Genomic DNA, 13,390 nt, shown 5'->3' on the forward strand with positions numbered 1-13,390 from the left:
CAAAAGATGGTTTGTGAATGGACGTGAAGTTTTTCTCATTCTTTTTTTTTATTCTGGGGATTGAATTCAGGAACAGTCTACCTCTAAACTATACATACCCTCAACCCTATTTTTTTTTTTAGTTTGAAACAAGGGTCTCAATAAGTTGTGGATGGCCTCAGTTAAGTTGTTGAGACTGGCCACGAACCTGTGACTCTTCCTGTCTCAGCCTCCCAAGTACTGGGATTACATGTGTGGGCCATCACACTTGCTTGGTTTTTATTTATAAGTTTGTTTCTTTTCTAATTTTGATGTTTATTTACTATAGTTTACTTTTTCTGAGTTATTTTTGGAAGAGTGTTCTTTCCAGGGTGTAAAATTTGTGGATGTATAATAGGTTAGGGTCAGGGTCTGACCAAAGAGTAATGTTGTTTATTAAATAGGGTGATTTGAAAGGGTTATTAACACAAATAAAGGGTACCCTTCTTCTATAGTTTTCAACAAAAACTAAGTTCTAAAAAAACTAGCATTGCTTTAAATAGATTTTCTCTCTTTCCAATTTATTTCTTTTCTTTTCTGTTAGGTACTGGGGATTGAATCCTTGAGTACCTCTACCTCTGACCTGCACCCCGAACCTTTTTATTTTTTTTTTAGGTCTGAGGATGGAACCCAGGGGCATTCAACCTCTGTGCTCCACCCCTTTCCCTATTTTTTATTCTTTATTTTGAAATGGTCTCACTAAGTTGCGGAGGGCCTCACTAAGTAGCTGAAGCTGTCTGCGAACTGTGATCCTCTGGTCTCAGCTTCCCAAATGCTGGGATTACAAGTGTGCACCACCATGCCTGGCTTCTCAACCATATTTTATTTTTCATTTTGGAAAGGAGTCTTGCAAGTTGCTGAGGGCCTCACTAACTTGCAGATGCTGGCTTTGAACCTTCGATCATCCAAGTACTGGGATTTTTCTTTCCCCTTCCCCTCCCTCCCTTCCTTCCTTCCTTCCTTCTTTCTGTTGTATTGGTATTGAATCCAGGAGCAGTCTGCCTCTGAGCTACACCTCTAGTCCTTTTTATTTTTTGTTTTGAAACGGTCTCAGTAGGTTGCTGTGAGTCTTGCTAAGTTGCTGAGTTTGGTTTCTGAGGTTGGTTTCAAACCAGCGATTCTCCTGTCTCAGTCTCCTAAATATTGGGACTACAAGCATGCACCACCAAACCTGGCTTCCTTTTTTTCTTTTAACTTAATAGTTTAACCAGTAGGATAAACCAGTATCACTTTTTTTTCCCGGCACTAGGGATTAAACCCAGGGGTATAATCTCTGAGTTATACCCGCAGCCTTATTTTTATTCTTTATTTTGAAACAGGGCCTCACTAAGTTGCAGGGGGCCTTATTGAGTAGCTGAGGCTGGCTATGAACCTGCTATCCTTCTGTCTCAGCCTCCCAAATGCTGGGATTACGAGCATGTGCCATCATGCCCAAACTCTAGTATCATTTTTTTTTTTTTTTTTTTTTTGGCAGTACCAGGGATGGAACCCAGGGGCATTGTACCTTTGAGCTACATACCAAATCTATTTTTCAGTCTTTTAGTTTTGAAACAGGGTCTCACTGTGTTGCGAGGGGCCTCCGAAAGTAGCTGAAGCTGTCTGTGAACTAAAGTCCTCTGGTCTCCACCTCCCGAATGCTGGGATTACAAGTGTGCACCACACACCTGGCCCAGTATCATTTTTTGATCTCATTCTCTATATATTGTTCCATTTTATCCCTTTGTCTCTAACAGCTTTAGTTTACTGTTTATTTAATCTCTGTCACCATATCATGTGGAGAAAAATAGCCTGAATTAAAACTTAAGTGTAAAATTTGTGGATAGATAACTAAGAATTAACTCTAAGTAAGAAATTAAATAGCAGTTTTTTCTTATCTTCAGACAGCATACGTTTTTATTTTTTTGGTGGTACTGGAGTTCCTGGAAGCCCTTCTACTTCTGGGCTACACTCCCAGGCCTATTTTATACTTTTTTATTTTTGGAAACAGGGTCTCTTAAACCAGCACGGCTGGCTTCGAACCTGCGCGATCCTCCTGTCTCCGCCTCCCAAGTGCGGGGATTACAAGCGTGCGCCACCACGCCCGGCTCAGCATTAGTTTTAAAAGAATGAGTGGTAGGAGTTTTTGTTTTAGTGACTGGAACTAACACTTTACTGTAGCAGTCTGTTTTTAGTAAAATTATCCTGGTCCATACATGATCATGTTGTTATTTTGATTAACTTCTAGCCATCCACAACTGATGAAAGAACCAAATTACACCAAACTTGCTGTGGATCAAAGAACAGCTGTCCCTTCTGCCTCAGAGTGTGAGCTTGATCTTAGTGAAAGGAGAATGCACAGGAAGGTCAAACCAAGTGTCGCCAAAGGACGAGGATCCAGACGGACTCGGGCCAGGACCTCTAAGAGGGAACCTAGAGCTTCCAAGTCCACGTTGGTGACACTTCGGGCTTCTCAGGAAGAAGATGAAGATGATGATGAGGACTTTGAATCTGACTATGAAGAGGAAAGCTTTCAACTTGCTCCAGAGGAGTTAAACAAAGCACCAGTGTTTGTACCTCTTGGTCTCAGATCCCCTGAACCTGTTTCTGCTCAGATCGAGGAAACAATGGAAGAGGTAGTTTGTGTTTTTGAACCACTGGCTCTTTACCTTACTTTTTTTCCTTTCTCTTTTATTGGGGCATTGTTAATTCTTTTCATGAAAATTAGGATTTACAGAGTTCATTCTCTGAACTGCTATGTGATATAACTTGTTTGTTGCCTAGTGAACAGCTTAAGGGACCAGTAGAAGCAGGTGTGTGTGGCCTCCTCTCATTACCCAGTATCTATCACCCAGGCCAAGCAACGGAACCAATATAGCAATGATGGACACCTGTCACTCATTTTTTTTGTGTGTTTGTGGGTTTGGGGATGGAACCCAGGGGCATTTGACCTCCGAGCTACACCCCCTACCCCATTTTTTTTATTCTTTTATTTTGAAACAGGGTCTCACTAAGTTGTGGAAGACCTCACTAAGTAACTGAGGCTGTCTGTGAACTGTGATCCTCCAGTCTCAGCCTCCCAAATGCTGGCATTACAAACGTGTGCCACCACGTCCGGCCACCTGTCATACTTTATCTAGAAGTTGCCTAATCTGCTTTTTGATTAATTTAAAAAATGTTTTGGCATGTATATTAGTTTTTTTTTTTTTTTTTTTTTGGTGGTACTGGGGTTCCTGGAAGCCCTTCTACCTCCGGGCTACACTCCCAGACCTATTTTTTACATTTTTCTTTAGAAACAGGGTCTCCTAAGCCAGCGCGCGCGGCTGGCTTCGAACCTGCGCGATCCTCCTGTCTCTGCCTCCCAAGCGCGGGGATTACAAGCGTGCGTCACCACGCCCGCCCGGCTCTGTATATTAGTTTTTTATAATAGAGTCTTGGTTGATAGAGAAGGTAAAAAGGGACTTTTTGAAATGTGGTAAAGTATACATAAGATTTGCCATCTTAACCATTTTATTTGAAATTTGTACTGGAAATTTAACTCAGGGGCATTTTCTCCCTGAACTATACCCCAACTCTTATTTTTTATTTTTTTGCGGTACTGGGGATTGAACCCAGGAGCATTCCACCTTCGAGCTACACCCCTAGCCCTATTTTGTATTCTTTATTTTGAAACAGGGTCTCACTAAGTTGCAGAGGACCTCACTAAGTAGCTGAGGATGGTCTTGAACCTATGATCCTCCTTTCTCAGCCTCCCAAATGTTGGAATTTCAAGTGTGTGTCACTATGCCTGGCTTCTTTTTTTTTATTTTGGAACTTAGTCTCACTAAGTTGCTGAGGGCCTTGCTAAGCTGCTGAGGCTGGTCTTGAACTTCCAGTACTATTGTTTAAGCCTCCTAAATACAGGAATTACAATGAGCACCACTATACCTGGCTACTACTTAACCATTTTTCTTTCATTGTACCGGGGATTGAACCCAGGGACCTTTTACCTCTGTACTACACCTTCAGCCCTTTATATATTCCATTTTGGTTTTCCCCCCAAATAGGGTCTTGATAGGTTGCGGAGAGTCTCGCTAAGTTGCTGAGGCTGAGATCCCCCTATCTCAGCCTCCAAAGTATGGGATTGCAGGCATGTGCCACCATACCTGGCTATTACATTTCAGTTTTTAAATTGTGTTTAAACATGGCTTACTTGTTCTTTGTTTAAATATTTAATTTTACTTATTCATGTAGAAAATAAGGTTTTGTTTTGTTCTTCATAATATGCTAAAATGAAATAAAATTTTATTTTAACAGCTTGAAATAACTGAGAATGTTGCAGATATAGGATGTCTGACCGTTGTTGAGCATCCGCTTTCAAACACAGATGTGACGGCGCAGGAAGAGAAGCAAGAAAAAACTTTGAATGTGTCATCATTTGTAAGTATCCATCTTAATGTTTTGCCTTAATTATTCTTTATTTGCTTTCAAAGAACTACAGGGTTATTTGTATAGCTTTATCTTCTCTAATGTAAGGAGTTAAATGGTAAAAACCTGTAAAAAATCATGGATTTTATATTTGACTTGGGAAGTATTGTTTGTGTGGGGTGAGGTTGAGACTTTTTTTTTCCTTTTTTTTTGTGGTACTGAGAATGGAACCCAGGGGCATTCTACCTCTGAGCTTCACCCCCAGCCCTAGTTTTTAGTCTTTTTATTTTATTTTTTTTATTTATTTATTATTATTATTATTATTATTATTATTATTATTATTATTATTTGTGTGTGTGTGTTTGTGTGTGTGTGTGTGTGTGTGTGTGTGTGTGTGTGTGTGTATGATACTGGGGTTCTTGGAAGCCCTACTACCTCCAGGGCACACTCCCAGACCTATTTTATACTTTTTTATTTTTGGAAACAGGGTCTCTTAAGCCCGCCGGCTGGCTTCAAACCTGCGCGATCCTCCTGTCTCCGCCTCCCAAGCGCTGGGATTACAAGTGTGCGCCACCATGCCCAGCCGAGGTTGAGACTTTTACACCAAAGTTCTATTATGTGAAGCTGAGTGAAGTGGCCCACGTTTGTGATCTCAGCTACTTGAGATATTGAGACAGGGATTTTGCAAGTTTGAGGCCAGATTCCTGTCTTTTCTGCCCTTTTATCATAAGGACAAAAGTCATTGAATTAGGCTCAACCTTAATCCAGCCTGATCTCATCTTAACTTAATTACATTTACAAAAATTCTTTTTCCAGTTAAGGCACATTCATAGTTTGGGGTGACACAATTCAACCTATAACACTTTCTAGTCTTGAATGCCTCCTATTTTGTTTTCTTGTCTAATTGCCCTGATTAGAATTTCTAGTTCAGTGCTTTTGGACTCCTGGGGCATTCTACCTCTGATCTCCAGCTCCAGCCCTATTTTTTATTCTTTATTTTGAAAAAAGGTCTCACTGAGTTGCAGAGGGCCTCGCTAAGTAGCTGAGGCTGTCCTCTAACCTGGAATCCTCCTGTCTTAGCATCCCAAGTAGTGTGCATCACCACGCTGGGCTGGACATTTATTCTTGTTTGGTCTTGGTTTCAGGGGAGAACACCCAATCTTTCGCTATCAAGTATATTGTTTGTATAAATAGTTAAGATGTTGCCTTTCTCTTCTAGGAAGTGACCACAGGTGAACAGACCCAAGATGAACCAGGTAACTGTTAAGTAAACTATTTACAGTATATGTTCAGCAGTAGCCCAGTGATTTAGCAGTGGTCACAGTAAATAATCAGTTTGTTGGAGAACTGAACAAAAAGATCTAGCTGTTGAATATGTTTTATCTATAAAAAAAATAAAAACTTCAGTTCTTAGAATATTACCTTAAAAGGTGAGTCGACAGTTAAATGTTCAATAAAGAAGTATTTAGATGGAGCCGGGCGTGGTGGCGCACGCTTGTAACCCCAGCACGTAGGAGGCTGAGACAGGAGGATCGCACAGATTTGAAGCCACCCTATGCTACTTAGTGAGGCTCTCAGCAACTTAGTGAGACCCTCTTTCCAAATAAAATATAAAATAGGTCTGGGAGTATAGCCCGGAGGTAGAAAGCCTCTGGGTTCCGCCCCCAGTACCCCCCCTACCCACACACACAGTATTTAGCTGGATGTTGTGATACACACCTATAATCCTAGTGCCTGTGAGGCTGAGGCAGGAGGTTCAAGACCAGCCTCAGCAACTTAGCGAGGCTCTCTGCAATTGAGATCCTCTTTAAAAAATAAAAAGATAAAATAAGTCTGAGGTTGTAACTCAGAGGTAAAATGCCCCTGGTTTCAGTGCCCAGTGTTACATACACACAAAAAACTATTTGTTGAGTATATCCTCTGGAGCTGCACAGATGAGAGCATTTTCTTTGAATGTATTACTTAACGGGAGGGAAATGTTTACAGCAAATATAAGACAACAATTTATGACTTTTTAATTTGTAGTGTATAAACTGAACAAAATACCACACTAAGAAGGGGATAGTGGAACAGAAGATTTATGAAATCTATTACTAGAAGATAAACACCTGAGCTAAAAATCTATTTGAAGTAATCTTATGTTCATTCTGTGTTTTAATGTTTGTATGTTCATTCATAAGGTGCCAGTGATGGAAGCACTGAAGCCGCCATAACTTTACTTACAATGGGAGATCTAGTATTGCAGTCAGAGATCAGCACTGAACAGCGTGATGGTAAGAGTGAAAGATAAGTTCTACCCAAAGAAAAAGCTTAAAATCTGTTACGAAATTGTTTCCACATTTTTAATAATAAACCTTTTACATTTGAAATTGTCATCAATATTGTTTTTCCAGAAAAGCTTATATTTGTGTATTGATCCCTGCACTGTTTAACTTAACCCCTTTAGGTGTAGTGGCAACCATTTCAAGATAAAACACTTGGTTTTATTAATACTACTTTGAGCTGGCAAAGTGGCACATGTCTTTAATCCTGGTACCTGGGATGCTGAAACAGGATACCAGGTTCAAGGCTACCCTCATAGAGAGCAAGATGGAGAGACCCTGTTTCAAAATAAAAAATGGAAAGGGCTACAAATGTAACACCGAGGTAGAATGCCCCTGGGTTCAATCTCCATTACCGCCACCAGCAGAAGCAGCAGCAGCAGCAGCAGCAGCAGCAGCAGCAGCAGCAGCAGCAGCAGTAATTTGTATTCATTGAATAATTGGTCTAGTGACTCCTCTACCTTTGTCATTGTAAACATTATTGGTTAACTGAGCTTATTGATGATCGATTATAACTTTTTCTTTAGCAAAAGGAGTTGTTGCTTTCAGTGATCTTCACATTTAGGTGACAAATATACTATGAAGGGCAGTAGCAGCCACTGAAATAGTTTGAACTTGTGTGATAATTTGGGCAAAGCCCAAAGATGTGTCAGCCTAGGTTTTTGTGTGTGTGGTACTTGATTTTGAACCCAGAGGCATTCTACCTTCAAGCCACACCCCCCTCCCCCAGCCCTATTTTATTCTTTATTTTGAAACAAGGTCTCACTAAGTGCTGAGGCTAGCCTCGAACTTGTGATCCTCCTGCCTCTGCCTCTCAAGTACTTACAAGCATGTGCCATCATGATTGTTTAGTTTTATTTTATTTTATTTTATTTTATTTTTTGTGGTGCTTGAGTTTAACCCAGGGGCATTTTACCTCTGAGTTATACCATCAACCCTTGTAATATTTTACTTGGAAACTGGGTCATGCTGGATTAGGGTTGAGTCTAATTCAGTGACTCTTGTCCTTAAAATAAGAAGGCAGCAAAGACAGGAATCTACACAGGGAGAGTGCCACATGGCAGTGGAGTTATGCCTTGTCAAGCCAAGAATGACAAGCACTGTCAATACCCATCAGAAGGTAGAAGCAAAGCATGGGGTGATTCTCCCTCGGATCTTTCAGAAATAACTAGCTCTGGGCTGGGCGTCATGGTGCACACCTGTAACTCCAATACTTGGGAGACTGAGACAGGAGTATTGGAGGTATGAGACAGCCTCAGCAACTTAGCAATACCATTCTTCAGAATAACAAAGAAAATAGGGCTGGAGGTATAGCTCAGAGGTAGGAAGCCCCTGGGTTCAATCCTCAGTGCAAAAAAAAAAAAAAGAAAAAAAAGAAAAACAAGAAAACAGAACACATGGACTTCAGACTCAAGTTACTTAGGTCTTCGCTTAGTTGCTGAGGTTGGCTTTGAACTTGTGATGCTCCTGTTATAGCCACCCAAGTATTGGGATTACAGGCATGCCCCAACCTACCCCGGCTTAGATTTTTAATGTTATAGACTGAATTTAGAAGTTGTGGTGGTCTTTTCCACTGATTATCTTTAGCGACATTAAATAAACAGCTATCTATGCTAATAGTATTTCTGGTAGTTATTTTGACTGATAATGACTGACTTGTCATTCATTTAGTTGTTACACTCTGGAGCTCATAATCATGTATTTACAAGAAAGGTATCTGATTGTGTTCCATATGGGGCTTCTTTTTCAATGGCAAAGTATTACAGCGAATACAAGTTCTATTTTGTTTGTTTATTTTGTTTTTAATGGTACTGGGGATGGAACCCAGGGGCATTCTACCTCCAAGCTACATCCCCCAGCCCTATTTTTATTCTTCATTTTGAAACAGGGTCTCACTGAGTTGCAGAGGGTCTCATTAAGTATCCGAGGCTGACTACGAACTGCAATCCTCCTGTCCCAGTTTTAAAAATTCATAAATTAGCCATGCAAGGTGTAGCATACCTGTAATATTTGAGACCAGCCTAAACAATTTAGTGAGACTCTGAAAATAAAAAACAAGCTGGACGTGGTGGCACACACTTGAAATCCCAGTACTTGGGGAGGCTGAAACAGGAGAATCATAGGTTCACAGCCAACCTTAGCAACTTAGTGAGACCCTGTTTCAAAATAAAGAATAAAAAAATAGGGTTGGGGGTATAGTTCAGAGGTAGAATGCCCCTGGGTTCAATCCTTAGTACCACAAAAAAGAAGAAAAGAGAAGAAAGAAAGAAAGAAAGAAAGAAAGAAAGAAAGAAAGAAAGAAAGCAAGCAAGCAAGCAAGCAGCACTATCTTGAAATCTATCTGTGATTATATGGTTACTGAAAATAACAAAATTTTGATCATAATAATTATGAAGCTCATTACAGGTAAAATCCCTAACATGAAATATAGGATCATTTTAAACTTGGATCCCAAGAGAGGAAACTTTAATAATCCTATAGAATTTTACAGTTACTCAGTGGTGAAAATTTAATTTGGGTATACATCTGTATTGGGTCAATTAATTAATTTATTTATTTATTTTGCGGGTTTGGGGGTGGAACCCAGGGGCATTTGACCTCCGAGCTACACCCTCTGCCCTATTTTTTATTTTTTATTTTTGAAACAGGGTCTCATTAAGTTGCAGAGGGCCTTCTAAGTAGCTGATGCTGTCCGTGAACCGCGATCATCCGGTTTCAGCCTCCTGAATGCTGGGATTACAAGCGTGCGCCACCACGCTCAGCTGTATTGGGTCAATTTAATTCCTTTTTTTTTTTTTATTATAGGAGTCTGTACATTTCCTGATGCTCATTCGAAGGATGAAGTCCATCTTGTTAGTTCACATAATATAGATCACAAAATTGTTCATGAATGTCAAGAGCTTTCTTCACCTGCTATTGGTACATCTCTTGTATCGTTTGAAGAGAACAAGATTGTATCAGAGGAACAAAGTACTAGAGAAGAAGTTGGTTTAATGGAGGAAGTAAAGGAGAACGCTACATCAATCAGGTTCAGTTAATAAAATTAAGCCATAGTCAGTAGCTTTCATTAATACTTGTAGCAGTGTTCATTAAATTAGAAATAGATTTAGATTTTAATAGTTTAATGGTTTGCATATTAAAATTATAGTACCATGTGTTGTATTTCTTTAAACCTTTAATGAAATAATTTATGTAAATGTAGTCTGTTTTATGGGTTAGATTTTCTTTTCATGCTATTTATTAAATTTATTGTAATTTATATATATATTGTAATTTATATATATAGCATTAAGAAATGAACTCATACATACAATGTGGTACTTCATAGGGTCTCCTTAATTGCATTTGTGATAGAATGCATCAAGAGAGGGAAAAAGATAATTCTTACATAATTTATAAAACTATCTTACCTCTCTATATGTTAGGAATACAACCTTTGTTTTTTTCTTTTAGGAATACAACTTCTAAAGTGACCAATACTTTGAGAATGAGAAGTAGATTTGTCAAGCCAAAGCCAAACCTTGAGAGGATTTTAGGGTCCAACAGGCTCGGTGCTCATAGGAAAGTTGCTAATTTTTGTGTAACCAAAGGGGAGGAAATGGAAATTCAAAGAGGTAATTGTTTCTGTTCTTTTATAAGTTACAAAATTTGTTGATACATAAATTAATTCGCATTTCAAAGAATACTGGTTAAAATTATTTTAACTTTCTATAAAGTTTCACACAGCCGGGCGTGGTGGCGCATGCTTTTGTAATCCCAGCATTTGGGAAGTGGAACTAAGAGGATCGCCGCTGTGGGCAGCCTCAGCCACTTAGTGAGGCCCTTCGTAACTCAGTGAGACCCTGTTTCAAAAGTAAAAAAGACTAAAAATTAGGGCTGGGAGTGGAGATCAGAGGTAGAATGCCCCTGGGTTTCATCCCCAATACCGTTAAAAAAAAAAAAAAAGTTGCACACAAGCCATTCCCATAATACTAGTGCTTGTAAAGAGAGACAGGAAGATTATAGGTTTGAGGCTATCTTTAACAACCTAATAAAATAAAAAATAAAGTAAAATAAGAAGGGCTGAGGGTGTAGCTTGAAGGTAGAGTTCCTCTGGGTTCAATCCCCAGTAGTAAAACAAAAAGGTTCAAGCATGCAGAAAAGTAAAATGAAATACAAAAACCTCATAAATTCTCCAGCTAGTTTCAGTAATTCGTACCACTTTGCTATATTTGCCTGATTGATTTGTGTGTCTGTATATACATGAACGCTCAAGCAAACATTTTTTTGTGTGTGTGCTCCTAAGGATTGAACCTAGAGGTGTTTTTATGACTTGTGATATTATATATTTTTTTTGTGTGTGTGCATGGTGCTAGGGCATTGAATCCAGGGTCTCATGCATGTTAGGGATACTCTACCACTTAGTACACTCCCAGTGCTTATTAAGTATATCTTTTCATGTGCTTAATTTCTTTACCAAAATGTTCAGATCTATGCTTTTTTTTTTTTTTTTTTTTTTTTTTTTTTTGCAGTACCTGAGGATGGAACCCAGGGGCATTCTACCTCTGAGCTACACCCCCAGCTCTATTTTTATTCTTTATTTTAAAACAAGGTCTTACTGAGTTGCCTCATTATTGAGGTGGCCTCATTAAGTAGCTGAGGTTGGCTTCGAACCTGCAATCCTCCTGTCTCAGCCTCCCAAATGCTGGGATTACTAGTGGGTGCCACCATGCCTGGCTTCTTATTTTTAAATTGGGCTATTTCTTCCTTTATTACTAAGATTTATTGGGCTGTAGGTATGGATCAGTGGTAAAGTACATGCTTAGCATGCACAAGGCCCTGGATTCTATTCACAGTACCAAAACCCAAAAAAGTTTATTATGTGTTAGCACCTTTGTTTTTCAAGATTTATACATATATATATATATTTTTTGGTGGTACTGCGTTTCCTGGGAGCCCTTCTACCTCCTGGCTACACTTTCAGACCTATTTTATACTTTATTTTTATTTGGAAACAGGGTCTCTTAAGCCAACTTGCTGGCTTCGAACCTGCAGGATCCTCCTGTCTCCAACTCACAAGCGTGGGAATTATAAGTGTGCGCCACCATGCCCGGCCAAGCTTAATATATTTAAATTTTTTTTCTGTTTTTTTTTTTTTTTTTTTTTTTTTAAGGGATTGAACCCAGAGCTATTCACCTCTGAGCTACACCTCCTGCCTTTTGTTTGTTTGTTTTGAAACAGGATCTCTCTAGGTTGCTGAGAGTTTCATTATGTTACTGAGGCTGGTCTCCTATCTTGGCCTCTCACATACTGGGATTACAGGCATGTGTGTGCCACCACACCCAGCTTATTTTATTTTTTTAAATGATCTCAGTAAGCCAGTTGTGGTGGTGCACGCCTGTAATTCTAGTACTTGGGAGGTTGAAACAGTAGGATTGCAGCTTCAAAGACAGGCTCAGCAACCTAGCAAGACTCCATTTTAAAATAAAAACAAATAGGACTGAGGATGTAGCTCAGAGATAGAATGTTCGTGGATTCAGTTCCTAGTGCCACACACACACACACACACACACACACACACACACACACACCAAATAAACACAAAAACAGGGTCTCATTACGTTGCAGAGGGCCTCAATAAGTTGCTGAGGCTGACTGTGAACCAGTGATCCTCCTGTCTCAGCCTCCCAAGTACTGGGTATGTGCCACCATGCCTGGCTAAAAAAATATCTTTCTATCTGATCACATCATACCTGATTTCCTTCCTTCCTTCCTCCCTCCCTCCCTCTCTTTCTTTTTCTTTTATTTATTTGTTTATTTGTTTGTTTATTTATTTATTTATTTATTTACAGGTCTGGGGATGGAACCCAGGGGTATTTGACCTCCAAGCTACACCCCCTGCCCTCTTTTTTATTCTTTATTTTGAGACCGGGTCTCACTGAATTGCAGAGGGCCTCACTAAGTAGCTGAGGCTGTCCGCAAACCGTGATCCTCCAGGTCTCAGCCTCCTGAATGCTGGGATTACAAGCGTGCGCCACTACACCTGGCTCTCTTTCTTTCTTTTTTATCTCTCTCTTTTTTTTGTACTGGGAATGGGACCCAGGGGCATTCTACTTCTGAGTTACACTCCCAGACTGTTTTTATTTCTTATTTGGAAATAAGGTCTCACTAGATTGATGAGAGTCTCACTACTTGCTGAGGCTGTCCTTGAACCTCTGATCCTCCTGTCTCAGCCTCACAAGTATTAGGACTACAAGCATGTGCAACCACACCTGCAGTCATTATATAGTGTGTGGTACTGGGGATGGAGCCCAGGGACATTCTTTATTTTGAAACGGTCTCAGTAAGTTGCAAAGGGCCTCACTAAGTAGCTGAGACTAGCCATGAACTGCGATCCTGTCTCAGCTTCCCTAGTGCTGGTATTACAAACATGCACCGTCACGCCTGGCTCATGTGTTTTTTTATGACTTCTGTATATTGTGGTGTACTTGATGGTCAGTAGTTCCACTTCCTTTCCCATATTCCATTCTTGCCAAAGACATATTAACTCCGTGGGATGGAAAAGGAGTGTAAGCAGCAGCATATCTAGAGTATATTTAACCCATCCTTAGAGGCTTTAGATGGCTAAATTATTTTTTCCCTTATTTTGAGATTCCTGGTTTCTGAAATTTCCTTTCATATAACAGTCA

At 39.8% G+C, this 13,390-nt stretch overlaps 1 protein-coding gene across 1 annotated transcript in view; it reads left to right on the forward strand.

The window, feature by feature from the left end:
- The window catches only part of BDP1 (BDP1 general transcription factor IIIB subunit), a gene marked incomplete at both ends in the record, with an annotated part of 101,120 nt that overhangs the window by 69,646 nt on the left and 18,084 nt on the right, over positions 1-13,390 (forward strand). The window contains 6 exons of the mRNA XM_080704273.1: positions 2,243-2,630; positions 4,291-4,413; positions 5,621-5,657; positions 6,582-6,674; positions 9,528-9,750; positions 10,176-10,336. Coding sequence (XP_080560399.1) covers positions 2,243-2,630; positions 4,291-4,413; positions 5,621-5,657; positions 6,582-6,674; positions 9,528-9,750; positions 10,176-10,336 — 1,025 coding nt within the window. The remainder of the gene's footprint in view (positions 1-2,242; positions 2,631-4,290; positions 4,414-5,620; positions 5,658-6,581; positions 6,675-9,527; positions 9,751-10,175; positions 10,337-13,390) is intronic.

This window comes from Muscardinus avellanarius, assembly GCF_963383645.1.
Source record: "Muscardinus avellanarius genome assembly, chromosome: 1".
NCBI lineage: Eukaryota > Metazoa > Chordata > Mammalia > Rodentia > Gliridae > Muscardinus > Muscardinus avellanarius.